The 14,476-nt window shown below is 36.9% G+C and overlaps 4 protein-coding genes across 4 annotated transcripts; 2 read left to right on the top strand and 2 right to left on the bottom strand.

The window, feature by feature from the left end:
- Positions 1-1,007: 1,007 nt before the first annotated feature.
- Positions 1,008-1,715, top strand: LOC17878547 (2S seed storage protein 3). Its single transcript, XM_006284930.2, has one exon. It carries the CDS (start codon positions 1,033-1,035, stop codon positions 1,522-1,524), a length of 492 nt encoding a protein of 163 aa, XP_006284992.1. The 5' UTR covers positions 1,008-1,032; the 3' UTR covers positions 1,525-1,715.
- A 331-nt stretch (positions 1,716-2,046) lies between these two features.
- Positions 2,047-6,185, bottom strand: LOC17880009 (kinesin-like protein KIN-14M). The gene is made up of 16 exons (XM_006285399.2): positions 5,904-6,185; positions 5,574-5,718; positions 5,355-5,464; positions 5,147-5,266; positions 4,858-5,061; positions 4,598-4,774; positions 4,429-4,503; positions 4,187-4,333; positions 3,966-4,104; positions 3,778-3,887; positions 3,454-3,615; positions 3,165-3,373; positions 2,990-3,071; positions 2,783-2,887; positions 2,590-2,694; positions 2,047-2,509 (listed from the first exon to the last, which is right to left on the bottom strand). The coding sequence occupies exons 1-16, from the start codon at positions 6,066-6,068 to the stop codon at positions 2,330-2,332; spliced, it is 2,235 nt and encodes a 744-aa protein (XP_006285461.1). The 5' UTR covers positions 6,069-6,185; the 3' UTR covers positions 2,047-2,329.
- A 2,734-nt stretch (positions 6,186-8,919) lies between these two features.
- On the top strand, positions 8,920-12,028 carry LOC17880953 (disease resistance protein At4g27190). Its single transcript, XM_006285166.2, has one exon. It carries the CDS (start codon positions 8,920-8,922, stop codon positions 11,875-11,877), a length of 2,958 nt encoding a protein of 985 aa, XP_006285228.1. The 3' UTR covers positions 11,878-12,028.
- Positions 12,029-12,160: 132 nt separating this feature from the next.
- On the bottom strand, positions 12,161-13,085 carry LOC17880278 (probable histone H2A.3). The gene is made up of 2 exons (XM_006284689.2): positions 12,814-13,085; positions 12,161-12,549 (listed from the first exon to the last, which is right to left on the bottom strand). Exons 1-2 carry the CDS (start codon positions 13,000-13,002, stop codon positions 12,343-12,345), a joined length of 396 nt encoding a protein of 131 aa, XP_006284751.1. The 5' UTR covers positions 13,003-13,085; the 3' UTR covers positions 12,161-12,342.
- Between the last annotated feature and the right edge of the window lie 1,391 nt (positions 13,086-14,476).

Raw genomic sequence — 14,476 nt, 5'->3', positions numbered from 1 at the left:
CTTGGTGCATGCTCTATCTGCCTGTTGTTTTCTGTTTGATAATAGAAAATTAAATAAAATTTGTTGGTTAAATAGTTACATAGAAACAATTATCTTATAAATAATTTTTATCCAAATTTTATATAAGATCTACTGATCTATTATACTGAAAAACAATCAAGCTTTCTCTAATTTCAGTATTTATCTTAGATTTGACCATACTAAAAAAATCTCTTTAATTCTTCTCTTATAAATTAACTTTTTAAAATTAGAAATAATGTTATAAATAATTTAGCACCCATATTAATAACTTTTAAAAGGTATCTTTAAAGGAGTAGTTAAAAAAGTCATAGCAATTTTCTTTTAATAAAAATTATAACAACTCCATTTTATGTTTAGCTTATAATGATATTTAATTTAATTAGAAACTAAAATTAGGAAAAACATAGTTTTGCAACAATGACACTTTTTAAAAAGCAAACTATACATATAACATATAACTTACAACACAATATCATAAAAAAAATATAATTTTGAAATATATATTAGAAATTAATATGACACATGTCAGAAGCATAGAGTGACACATGTCGCATTGTAAGGCAAAGTTAGGAAGAAACCTTGTCTTATTATATAAGATAGTGGTGGCAACAAGAAAAGGAATATGGAATGATATATGCGGTTATCACTATTGATGTTATTTTTTTTCCTGTCAAAATTATTGACAAAGATATACTGTAAAGATTAAAATAACTAGTATTAAAACTGACAATATATTAAAGGAGAAGTATATATAATAACAAAAATATATTTAAAAATGTTGGTAACAAAAATAATTGAGAGTTTCCAACACCTAATCCCGACAACAACCTTATTTGTATATCGCTTTCCTCTCTCACACAACATGTACACAATCACATGCCTGTGTTTTAGTTGTTCATGCATGTAATGCTACACGTGATCGCCATGCAAAACTGCTTTCTTGTCCATAAATACCCATAAACTCTTCACTTCACTTCACTCAAACAAGAAAACATACACAAATAGCAACAAATGGCGAACAAGCTCTTCCTCATCGGTGCAACTCTCGCCCTCTGCTTCCTCCTCACCAACGCTTCCATCTACCGAACCGTCGTCGAGTTTGATGGAGATGAGGCCACCAACCCCATGGGTCCAAGACAGAGATGCCAGAAGGAGTTTCAGGCTTCACAGCACCTAAGAGCTTGCCAGCAATTTATGCGCCAGCAAATGAGGCAAGGCCGTGGTGGTGTTCCCGCCCTTGACGACGATGAGTTCGACATCGAGAACCCGCAAAGACCCTATCTACTCCAGCAGTGCTGCAACGAGCTTCAGGAGGAAGAACCAGTTTGCGTTTGCCCCACCTTGAAACAAGCGGCCAAGTCGGTTAGACTCCAGGGACAGCACGGACCGTTCCAAGCTAGGAAAATTTACCAGACAGCTAAGCACTTGCCTAACATTTGCAACATCCCCCAAGTTGATGTTTGCCCCTTCCAGACCATCCCTTTCTTCCCTCCTTACTACTAAATCCCATACACAACCTCGATCGAGTGTATATAGCACGATGATCATGAGTGTGGCTGTTGATGTATGTTAACACTACACATTTAATTATCGTGTGTTTTATGGACAAAATGTAAGTTTAGGATGTTCTGAGGCCGCTAATGTAATTAGCACTACTCCTTAATAAATGAGAAGTTTGTTTTTTTTTTTTTTCATTCGTTAATCCTGCTAACTTGCTGTTCATCACAAATAAGATTAAAAAAAAAAACAATTCGTACATCTAAATAAATAGTGTAGAGCTCAAATATTTTGAAAAGCCATTGAAATGGTGGTAAGCTCAGAATATATGCTTTAGAGTTCAGTTTTAGATTTGTTCTCATAATATATATATATTTGTCTTTCTATTTGTGATGATATTTGTTGATCGATGCATGTTGTTGTACCGGTATCGATCGATGAAATGATACTATTAACGAATATACTCATGCCTCCTTTCCAAACTCATGAATATTTGATTCTGAGGATGGTCTTAGTTGGCCGATTGCCTAAATCGAACTTCTTTCTATATATACATTATTATTATACCGAAAATTTAGAAATTTTAGAGTGAACACTAGTTTAGTTTGTAACTTATCTAAGTTGTCTAATCGAGAACTCAGAACATAATGAATTTTTCAACACACAAACCCTCCTGATCCAAGACAAGAGTTAAAGATAACAGACCCTTAAGGCTAATACAAGCTATATACAGATCTAGCACCCACATCAAGTACTGACCACATTTGGGTATAAACATAACTTTCTTTGTTTGGCTTCCCAGGAGAAATTCTCATCCAAGGCTCAAGCGATAATCCAACGGCCTGGCGTTAACATGACGGTGTGCGGTGCCTATCTCACAAGCATTCACTCTTGCTGCAAATCTGAGGGAGCACAAAGACTCACCGGTTGATGAAGGTTCAGGTGTGATGTTCACAAACATTAGTGTCTTCGAGTCGCCACCTAAACAGGGCTGATCATAGAATTCCACAAAGTTTGATCACAACACGTAAACTTTTAGGTTTTGTTCAGATGATAATTTAAAATACTTACCTGAAGAAGATAAGTGAGCTTTGAGTTCCTGAAAGGTACGTGATCTTCTTTCTTCGCTAAGGCGAATATGACATCCCCTAGAGATGATAAGCTTTTGTTGATTGCCTTTCAGTAAGAAGAAAAGAAACATTAAGCCTAATAAATCTTTTTTGTGTCCCTAAATATTGTGTTTATCTAATTTCGCAGACATTACTTGAGTTTCTTTCAGTCTATCACCGGTTGATCCACTCTTTGATAAACGCTCACTACCCGCAAGATCAATCAGGTTCAAGACACCTTGTACTTGTTGCTCTGTGCTCTGTAAAAAACAGAACAATAAAAGAAAACCTCGGATTGGTCTAAATGAAACAAACATCAGACTATCAAATGTTGCAGTTGAGGTACGAAACCTGATTAGTACCTCATTGAATCCAGAGATCTTTAATGTGAAAACGAAATGGCTTCTCGATGATTGCTCGTTCATCGCGGTCTTCCCTACTGACCTGAAATAAAATTCAAGACACAGTTTGATTCATCAGCAGCTTTTGGTTTCTCTAACAGAGGAATCCTTGCCATTCTTTTAAACAGTTACTTGCCTGTTTCGAGCTGCATGGTCTAAGAGGAAAGAAACCTGCTTTGAGCTTCGAACATCTACAACAGTAAGTTCCACGACATGTGTGTTCCCACTAGCATCATGTTTGATTGCATATTTCTGAGGAGAAACGCCACTGTCTGCTTTCACAGCTTCCTTGTTTGTTGACAAGAGATCCCGAATTGTTTCGTTGTATATTTCCAACATAGACACCTGTAATATATAAACCAATCAATAATACTATACTATGAACGTTACATCATCCATTTATAAGTCTTTAGGAGGTTTGTTACCTGCAATTCATACTTCCAACCCTGTGATCGAAGAGACTGCCTCGTCTGAAATATTTGCTCCAAGCATCGAGGAATCAGTCCTTTTTCCTCCGGGTTTCCTGGTCTACCCATCATTGTATAAGTTTTTCCAGATCCAGTCTGCCCATATGCGAAAATGCAAACCTGAAAAATGTATAAGAGCACCTTTATCGTCTGATTCATTATCATTCATTTGCTTCCACGACCAGTTAGACAGTTTTAGCAAAATAGTGTAAAATTTGAGAATTCGATTAATAGAAGAAATAAGCAGACAGGGAATTATACTAAGTTCAAGCAAGTAAGTACCTTGTAACCATCAAGAGCACTCTGAACAAGTTGAGAAATCTCTACAAAAACATCTTCTTGTGATGCGCTTGGTACAAAAACCTTATCAAATGTGAAACAATGCGTTTGCCCTGGCCAAGGTAAACAACAAATGAGTCTCTTTCTTTTTTACACAAAGAACGAATTATTTTCAGAAGAATTGTTCAAACCATTTTGCATCAAGTCAATGCCCCGACCAAGAGATTCTAGAGATGTAGGGTAGGATATAGTTTTGGCCTCCTCACTAGAATTCTCTCCCAATAATAGAGGTCTAACCCTGCAGAATACGCGGATGTTTCCCTTCAATTCCTGCAACATTTCATGTTTCAGGATCAGCCAAGCTTGCTCAACATTTCACAAGGGAAATGGACACCAGATGACAAGTTGTAACCTGTATGGTATTGTGCAACTTCTTTCGTAGTTTTTCTCCTTCGATGAGTTTAAGTTCTGCTTCTTCTAATCGACCTTTAAGCTCCATAATGCTTTCTTTTTGCTCTTCAAACTCGTTCATTTTCTCAAAAGTAGACAAGTCAGCCACCTAATCATAATAAACATATATGCAACAAGAATATTTAGAGATTTCCAATATACATTTTAATTTCTATATGTAACAACTCAAGAATGCGATGATACCTGTAGTTTCCTCTCGGAAGCTACTAACTGATCCTGCAACACTTCTATTTCCTTATTTTGAACTGAACACTTACTCTGGACAAAAAGATTACACCATATTAAGAAACAACAATCTCCATATAGGTTTTTAAAAAGGAAATATAGGAGTGCATCAAGAATGAAAATAAACCTCAAGCTCATTTATGGTGTCTTTGAAGTCATTTTGCTTGGTTGCTTCAGCTTGCAGATTTTCAATTTCTGTTATATGGCGGTCACGGTCATCTTTGACCTGTTGAATCTCAACCTTGAGACTTACAATTTCATTCACCAATTCATCTTTTTGTTTCATGACATCATCTTGAGACACCTAAAAAAAACAAGATACAGGTCATACCCTGATCTAAACAAAAGTCTACTCTCATTGATCGAATAAGTGAAGAATCAAATCACCTTAGAGGCAGCAAGTTGATCCTGCAGTGCTTTAAACTGACCCTTTAAATTACCAATACTTTCTACAATGCCAGTCCGTTCTTTCTCTCCTCGCTTTATATTTTCATGAGCTTCATCAATATCACCTTGGAGTTTGCTATTGTACAGCTGCAAGCTCGAATTATACTCTTGCAAGAGTTTGTACATGTCATTGACAGCAAGAATCTGAAACAAAATAAAAATCCAAAAAAAAAACAATCAATGTCAATCAACTAATCATTTCCCGTTCAGATCTTTCTGGCTTTCTCACCCTTTGGTTAGCTGTTTGAAGGTCTCCTTGCGTTTTTGCTAACTCTTCTGTGAGGGCAGCTTGCAAACTTTCAACAGAAAGTCTTGCCTCTCTCTCTTTTCCAAGAGATTCATTTGCAGCCTTATGCAAAACAATACCAGAGTTTAGAAAACCACAGAAAATGAACAAGGCACAACTTACTTTTAATTGGAACCAGCAATTTTCATACCAATTTCTCTGTTTGTTCTTTGGCAAGTTGCACCTGAACAGAGGCAAAGTTCTTCCTCAGTTCGTCGATTACCAGATTCAGCTCCTCTTCCTTTACTTTCAAATTAAGCTCTGCAAACAAATGCATACAGCATAAGTTATAAAAAATCCCAAATGTTCATACGAAGAATCAACTATATTATATCCCCACAGGTGGGATCCAAATTTGTAGCAAACTCACCCAAATCGGCACAATGCTTCTCGTTCATCTCCATAGCATTCTTCAACTTCTCCTGCTCAAAAGCGTAATCTAACTCGAGTTCTTGAAACCATCTAATGCAAAGCCTAAGCCTTTTTACATAGTCCATTGTATTCTCACATCTCTCCTGCAAAGCAAAGCAAAACCCAGCATCCGAAAGTAACAAATTCAGATTTAGCAACTCTAATAATCAGGAAACTAAAACTACAAAACCCATTAGAAAGACTTCATTTTGTTATACTGTAAATTGCATGAAGTGAGAGATCTCGATTTCAGACAAACATAAAGATTAAAGAGAAAGAAAGGAGAGACCTTGTAATTATACTTGCTCTTGTACTTGATTCGCTCATGAAGAAGAGCTTCAACATCTTCTCTGGTAAACTCAACAGGACCATATTCAGATCCTTCATTACTCGTCAGATCTTTCACCGGAAAGGATGGCCGGATTCTTCCATTGTTCGTCATTTCCCCAACCATCCACCGAGAGAAAGAGAGAGAGATGAGCTGAAAAAACAATTCTTCTCGTACCTAAATTACTACTCTTCACTCAGGATTTGTCTCTTTCACGCCAATTAAAAGCATAAAACCTGCTAAAGAAACGAATTTTTTTATATTTTTTTTGATAAATCTCTTCTTCTCAGAGATCTTTAATTACTAATTTTTTTTATAAACTTGAAAAGGATTGAAACCCGTGAATATGAATGGTTTTTTTTGTTGTCAATTTGAAAACAGTAAAGTTGTAGTTGTTACAAAAGAGAAAACAATTGAGCAGTGATTTGAGCTAAACAACAAAAATAAAAACAAAACACTATCAGTAAAACATAAAGATTCAAACTTTCGTGTGAAAAGAATCTAGTCTAGTGGAGTAACAACAATTTCATTCATAGAGATTTTAGAAATTTTGGTGAGAAAAGAAGAAGACCTTACTGTATTATGATCTGTCTGGTGGGTTTAGCGTAGAAATGGAGATATGTCTCCGTTCTGTTCTCCCGTCGCTCGCTACTAGCTACTTGTACTTATTTTATGTTGTTTGGTTTTGTTCAGAGAGAGATATGAGTGTAGAGCCGTTGATTAGATCTGAATACGCTCAGCTAATGCGATCACATCCGTTGCTTTATTTATTGACTTTTTTCGTCAGCAAAATATGTATGTTGTCAATACAATTTTCTTTTATGTTTTTGAAAGAACATAATTTACATTTATTTGTGAAAAACCATCTCTTCGGATAACTCGGATAAAGTCAAACGATTATATTTATGTTTTTTTTCTTCTTCGGATTCCTATGTATTATATAGCATTTATTTAAAGATTTTGAAAATTTGCTAGTTTTAAATTAAATCGAAATCTAAAAAATCAAACAAAATTAACAGTTACATATGATCTAGAAATTCAGTTGCGACCAAATAAATCTTGAAATTCAGATGTGAATATTTACTGCACCTAACTCTACTCATACACAACTTGTGTAGACGACGATGACTAGATTTTTTGTTTTTTTTTTTGGGTTCAACTCTAACTAGATTTTATTCCACGTAGTGGTTGAAAAGTTAATATTCTTTTGTCTAAAAGTTATGTTATCTAGTATCTACATCAAGAAGTGTACTTAGTCATCATAGTATATAGTACATATACTTCATAAGTTATACACTTATGCCGGTAGTTTCAAAGATTAATACATAAACATAAATGGATTGTCCGTAAAACAGGTAAGTAGGTATAACACTCCGTAACAGCAGTAGCCAGAATGTGTCGGTAAAACAGTGATCGTCGGCAACTTGGCATTTTCAGACGATAGATAGTTTAGGTTCTTTTCAAAAAGTGGATGTTTGAATTTTACGCAAATTACCTTTCAAGTTTCAACAGGTTCAAAATTATACCGACTCTTCATGGTCATGCACCCAATGGTATGGGCTAAATTTGTCTAAACACAAAAAAATTATCTTTATGATCGTATCGTGTCTGTCTCGGACGCTCTCGCTGTCTGTGTCACAATTTCATGTGAAATCTAAAGGAACAAAATACAAAAAGTTGTTTTAGAAAGGTCCCCATTAGGTGTAGTGGTGGGGAGGACTCTGTTACTCAAAACTGAGATTTCTTCTAAACTCAAAAATTGGCATTTACTTAAATATAAGCTTTATAGCGTTTTTAAACTTCACTTTTCTGAAAACTCTTTTGAGTTTTTTTCCTGCCTTTTGTGTTTTCTCTTTGTTTTGTAGGGACGAGCTGATATTTGAAGTCCTTTTGGCGTAGGGACTTCTAGACTGAGTTAGTTATGGAGTGTTGTTTGGTTTGTCCTGCAGTAGAGACTAGAGAGTGTCAAGTTGAAATTGATGCGAGTCATATAATACGTTTTGCTCGCAGTTGGATCACTGTGGAGATAGCACTTTTCAGTTCCCCTATGGTTTTTTATCAGCTCAAGTTTGTCACTGTATTTGCTTGTTTGATCTTATAGGCATGTTATTCTACCCTGAAAGCTAATCATGGCAGAGTGTTTTATGGTAGTGATTTTTTTTTTCTGACAAGTGTTCATAATTAAGTAACATATGAGCCTCTTATAATGAGAGTTCATCAAACGTATGCATATGACCAAATTAGTAAGAGGCAACGATTAGCATATATAGTGGATTCAGTAGATTTTTGGATGTTTGGATATACTTTAGTTTATTTTGATAAATACTTCCAGTCAAGTGTATAAATGTATTAAACATAAATAAGCAAACATTTCAACCTTCTCTCATTCTCTTATTCTCTGGTATTGCTCGGATATTCTAGCCAAGATTGGCTTAATCGCCGAACAATGCATAGTGCTTATCATGCTTCTGAGCTGAAAACTCTCGGCGAAGTTATCAGACATAAAGGGGAATGAAACGGAAGATTCTTCTATAATTCGTCCTTGCTGAAAACTCCATCAAATTTACTAATTTTTGTGTTACATGGGATTTCTCACAAAGATGGCATTTGAAAGAAGACGATTGAACTATGTCCTAGCCAAAACCATTATTAGTCAACTAACAGAGTTCTGAAAACTAAATTCAAAAGACAAAGTAGAAAGTTTCAACGAACATACCAGAAGTCTTACTAGTAGCCGAAATTGAAAAAGTAGTCTTTAAGACAAGTTCTTCGAAACTTCAAGAGCCAACTCATCATTGACCGAACGAATAGTAAACTATCAACATCAGAAACGTTGTTATTAATTTGTGGAGAACATAAAAAGTCAATGTTTCCCAGTGCTTTATCTTGATGATAATTCTGATCATTAGTTTGTGACGTTCATTGAATTATTGAATTCCTTCCCTGTGTTTATAATCTCACTGTCAAACTCTCTCTTATGGATTGTCTGGGCGCAGCCTTGGGTACTATCTTGGCTGAGATAGGGCGTGGTATGTGCAGAACAACTTATTCTCGGGCCCTTTATGCCATCCGGTTCAAGTCGAACATCAATGTTTTGAAGAATGCACTCAATGGCCTTATGGAAGTTCAGAACAAAGTGGATAAAGACCTCAAAACCTTGGAAATCAAAGGGAAATCTTTGCATGTGCAACTGAGGAGATGGCTAAGAGATGTGGAAGGAGTTGTCTCCGAAGCAAATTCAATGCTGGAAAAGCGTGTTTCATGTGCTCCATTCTTGAAATGGGGGCTGAGCAAAAAACTTGTGGTAATTCTTGAGAAAATCAAGAGACTTGAAAAGCAAGGCGTAGAGCTTCTTGACATATTCTCTGTGGAAGGTAAATCTGAACTAGTTGAAAAAATTCTTGGACCCTCGATTCCTGATCAAACGAGAGCATCAGATATGTTAGCCAAAATTCTAAGCTGTTTAAGGAGCGAGAAAGTTCAAAAGATTGGTGTTTGGGGTATGGGTGGAGTCGGGAAAACAACACTAGTCAGAGAACTGAACAATAAGCTATGGAAAGAAGCTGCTACACAATCTTTTGGTATGGTGATATGGGCTACAGTTTCCAAAGAGTTTGAAGTGGGAAGGGTCCAGAAGCAAATCGCTGAGAGGTTGGATATAGAGATCAAATTGGGCGAAAACGAGGAGAAACTGGCGAAACGGATTTATGGAAGGCTTGAGAAAGTAAGTAGATTTCTTCTCATTCTTGATGATGTTTGGAAACCCATTGACTTAGACCAGTTGGGGATTCCACAAACAGATGGACACAACAGCTCAAAGATTGTGTTGACTTCTAGATTTTTAGAGGTCTGCCAGAGCATAAAAACGGATATTGACTTCAGAGTAGATTGCTTATGCGAGGAAGAAGCCTGGGAATTGTTTTGTCAAAACGCTGGAGAAGTTACCAGATCAGATCGTATTAGACCCATCGCAAAAAAGGTTTCCCGGGAATGTGGTGGATTGCCTTTGGCTATCATCACAGTTGGAATGGCTATGCGGGGGAAGAAGGTGGTCAAGCTGTGGAAACATGCCCTTAAGGAACTCAAGAGTTCGGTGCCTTATGTCAAGAGTATTGAAGAAAAAATTTACCAGCCTTTGAAATTGAGCTACGACTTGCTCGAGCCAAAAATGAAATCTTGCCTCCTCTTCTGTGCCTTATTTCCAGAGGATTACTCAATTGAAGTAGCTGATCTTGTAAGGTACTGGACTGCCGAAGGGTTTATAGATGAAACACAAAACCATGGATACTTAATGAATCAAGGAGTTACCTTGGTAGAGAATCTGAAAGACTCTTGCTTGCTAGAAGAGGGTGTACGTCATGACACAGTTAAAATGCATGATGTGATTCGTGATTTTGCAATATGGATCATGTCATCCTCGCAAGATGATACTCACTCTCTTGCCATGTCTGGTATAGGCTTGCGAGAGTTTCCACAAGAGAAGTTTGTTCCTTCTATCCGAAGAGTTTCTTTGATGAACAATAAGCTTAAAACACTCCCGGATCAGGTGGTAGAGTGTGTTGAACTCTCGTCTTTACTGCTGCAAGGAAACTTTCATCTTGAGAATATACCAGTGGGATTCTTGCGCTCTTTGCCAGCACTTCGGACTCTGAATCTAAGTGGGACACGTATAACGTCATTACCTCTCTCCATCAGCAAGCTTCATGAGCTTCGATCTCTCATCTTGAAAGACTGCTACTACCTTGAAGAAGTACCTTCCCTTGAAGGCCTTACCAAAATTCAAGTTTTGGATCTCTGTGCCACTCGTATTAAGGATTCGCCAAGAGGATTGGAAACTTTGAACAGCTTGAGACTACTTGATCTATCCCGAACACATCACCTCGAAAGCATACCAGCGGGGATCATCCCACAGTTATCAAGTTTAGAGGTTCTAGACATGACACTTAGTCATTTCCACTGGGGGGTCCAAGGAGAAACTCAGGAAGGGCAAGCAACACTTGAAGAGATTGCGTGTCTCCATCGTTTATCCGCTCTCTCCATCAGGGTCGTGTGTGTTCCACCTATTTCCCCAAAATACAATTCTTGGATAGAAGGTTTGAAGAAATTCCAGTTGTTCATTGGCCCAACAGCAAACTCCTTACCTAGTAGACATGACAAGAGGAGAGTGACAATAAGTAGTCTCAATGTTTCAGAGGCATTCATTGGGTGGTTGCTAGCAAATACAACCTCCCTAGTGATGAACCATTGCTGGGGTCTCAATGAGATGCTGGAGAATTTGGTAATTGATAGCACAAATAGCTTTAACGTTATGAGGTCTTTAACAGTCGAAGGTTTTGGTGGAAGTATAAGGCCTGCTGGTGGCTGTGTTGCGCAGCTAGATCTTTTACCTAACCTTGAAGAACTTCATCTACGGCGTGTGAACCTAGAAACCATTAGAGAGCTTGTGGGTCATCTTGGGTTGAGATTTCAGACACTGAAACATTTAGAGGTCAGCAGATGTAGCCGGCTCAAATGCCTTCTCTCATTAGGGAACTTCATCTGTTTCTTGCCAAACCTACTAGAGATACATGTTAGTTTCTGTGATAGGCTTCAAGAGCTGTTTGACTATTCTCCAGGAGAAGTTCCAGCCTCCACTGAACCTGTGGTACCTGCCCTGCGTGTCATAAAACTGAGGAATCTTCCGCGGCTGAAGAGATTATGTAGCCAAGAAGAGTCATGGGTAAGTTTAGAGCATGTGGAGGTGATAAGATGCAATCTTCTCAAGAATCTACCCATTATATCAAATAACGCTCATAGAGTCAAAGAAATTAGAGGAGAAACACACTGGTGGAACAACTTAACTTGGGATGATGACACTACAAGAGAAACCCTTCAACCTTGTTTCTTCCCAGCTGATGGAAATAAACTAAAGAGCTCTCTCGGAATCTCTTGTTAGCAGATTACAGAGAGGGATCTTAAAGCTTTTGTAGCTAGAATGTAATCAACTAAATCATGGACTTACAATGGATAATAGTTGGCTGAATCTTCTCCAGCTTCAGTCATCTGTTAAAGAAGTGTAAATAATACGCTCAAAAACATAAAATACAATATGGTAACTTGATTTATCTGTCATGGATTGATCATTCTATTCCGTGGAACGGTTATATAGATGAGTAGGACACTTGATACACTATAAAATTCAGCATTTGTACAGAGCTTAAGCAATGGGGTCAAAGTTGTTAAGAATAATTTTCTTCATATATTCACACAAAGTGAAAACAAGGTTTCCTTGCAACTAGTACAAACCACACAGCTTCTATTGCTGCTGAGTAACCAAAAGAAACAATTAGAGAACAACAAAAGCAGTCCTGAGCTTTAACTGATATTAACCAATTTCCAGATATTCCATGTCTTTTATAAACTAATCTTCCTCAGTGGGCTTAGAAGGACCAGACTTCTTGGGGAGAAGGAGATTATGGATGTTAGGCATCACTCCTCCATTGGCAATAGTCACATCTCCAAGTAGTTTGCTTAGTTCCTCGTCGTTCCTCACAGCAAGTTGAATGTGTCGTGGAACTATACGCGTCTTCTTGTTGTCTCTTGCAGCGTTCCCAGCGAGCTCAAGAACCTACAAAAACAAAAATTTACACACACTAAGTTCAGTTCCTAATAACCCATTGTTCAAAATTTGATAACTTTTTCGAATTTGCAATCAACTGACAGGAAAATCAGCACATGAAGAAACTTTAAGAAGAAATAAATGGAAAATTTATAATAATGCTATCTCAAATATACCCAAATTCTCAAATCCAGAACCCTAGAAGTTAAAAACCATCCAATTCAACAAAAAGGAATTAACTTAAACAGGCGATCAATTGATGAAAATGATTACCTCGGCGGCGAGGTATTCAAGAACAGCAGCGAGATAGACCGGAGCTCCGGCACCAACACGTTCAGCGTACTTCCCGGCCTTCAAAAACCGAGCGATACGACCCACAGGGAATTGAAGGCCAGCTTTGCTACTACGAGAAGTCGACTTCTTCACCGCACTAGATCCTAATGTTTTCCCCCGACCCGCCATTTCTACAGCTCAAGATCTTCACAAAGCGTAATTGAGAAACTTCCCCTCTGACGAAATAACAGTAACGAGTTTACACAGTGAAACCCGCCATGAGTATTAATATAGTGACGATGAAAGGATCATTAACCAATGGGACGACACTACCTGGATCCGTTACTCCTGACCGTTAGATTGTTTTTAAGTTTAACGAACACGATATGAGTTTCGTACTCTAAATCTCTCTCATGGATTGATTATTTATATGGGCTTTTTACATTGAAAGCCCTCTTCCTTTCTATTTTAACATCATTCGGCCCAACGTTATGTTTCTTTTTAATCCAAAAAAGCCCAAACATGTTATTGTAATAATAATTCTTATTTCATTGTACAACATGCATTTCACGATCGCGACCGTTCGATCTCAGTATAGTAAGATATCAAAGGTTCAAACTGAACAATTGTCAATACATTTTAGAATCAAGCTATGTCTTTTTTTTTGTAATCTCTCTGGTGGGTATCATACGGATAACAAAGAGAGTAAAAACCAAATACAGAGAGACAATCGAAAGTGTGTGTGTGTCATGAAAGTGGTGGGATGGTTATGTGTTACCAACCTTTCATACAAAAGATGGGTGGATCACACTTTGATTGTTCTCTAGTGTATAGGATGTGGAAATGCCTTTTTAATGCTTGAAATTTACAACATAATCATTATTGTTTTCATGACCCCAAAAGAACACCCCATTATTCGTGTTACGAAAAAGAAAGAAAAAAAAGTAATTAGAAATTTATGGAAACAGTCAACTTTTCTGATTAATGTGGAATTGATATCTAGTATCTTCTTTATACAAATACTATATGTAATCAATACTTTTCACCACCATTTTCATATAAGAAAAATAAACCTGTAAACTAACCTATAAACCCCCAACGGGATTCTGTAACTACAAAAAACAAATGTAGATGTAAACTTACTTGGAGTCATATTAAAAGATATTCTTGAATATGAGTAAATGACTACTACTTTATACATATTCAGTGGGTATATTAGGACAAATTAAAAACCCGGCAATTTTCCTCCGCTTTGTACTTTACACTTAAATGGATATATAAAGTACTAGTGTAAAATACTTAAGGTAATTTGAGGCAGAGTAGCCAACTCAAGGAGAATACAATGATACTTTTATATGAAAATAAAATGCAATTCATTGGTATAAGCTTTACTGGTAAGCATTATTATTTTTGTACAGAATGTTTTGGCCGCATTGAAGTAAATGTCAATGTAATATCTCAATAATACGTACTTGGGCTCTAAACCATTAAATTTTAATTTCTTTGTACTTGTTGGTATTGACAAATCAATACTTCCAATACTTTTTTCTTTTCTTTTTCGTGACTAGTCGAAGGACAAACACATATCGTGGGAACGGTGGAAGTATCTTCTGGTCGGACAGTACGTGAAGATTATTTTAAATAGTTTAAATACAATGCAATC

Source organism: Capsella rubella, unplaced genomic scaffold (assembly GCF_000375325.1).
Source record: "Capsella rubella cultivar Monte Gargano unplaced genomic scaffold, Caprub1_0 scaffold_7, whole genome shotgun sequence".
NCBI classification, from domain to species: domain Eukaryota; kingdom Viridiplantae; phylum Streptophyta; class Magnoliopsida; order Brassicales; family Brassicaceae; genus Capsella; species Capsella rubella.
The sequence above is the reverse complement of the archived record's forward strand: the minus strand, read 5'-3'. Positions and strand labels throughout refer to the sequence as shown.

Bases quoted from the DNA above. Each gene is read 5' to 3' on its own strand.
- LOC17880953 (XM_006285166.2), top strand. From the start codon at position 8,920: ATGGATTGTCTGGGCGCAGCCTTGGGTACTATCTTGGCTGAGATAGGG.
- LOC17880278 (XM_006284689.2), bottom strand. From the start codon at position 13,002: ATGGCGGGTCGGGGGAAAACATTAGGATCTAGTGCGGTGAAGAAGTCG. The intron at 12,550-12,813 runs GTAATCATTTTC...TTGTTTTTGTAG, and splicing joins TTGAATACCTCGCCGCCGAG to GTTCTTGAGCTCGCTGGGAA.
- LOC17880009 (XM_006285399.2), bottom strand. From the start codon at position 6,068: ATGGTTGGGGAAATGACGAACAATGGAAGAATCCGGCCATCCTTTCCG. The intron at 4,105-4,186 runs GTTACAACTTGT...GAAATGTTGCAG, and splicing joins AGTTGCACAATACCATACAG to GAATTGAAGGGAAACATCCG. The intron at 3,374-3,453 runs GTAACAAACCTC...TATATATTACAG, and splicing joins GTTGGAAGTATGAATTGCAG to GTGTCTATGTTGGAAATATA.
- LOC17878547 (XM_006284930.2), top strand. From the start codon at position 1,033: ATGGCGAACAAGCTCTTCCTCATCGGTGCAACTCTCGCCCTCTGCTTC.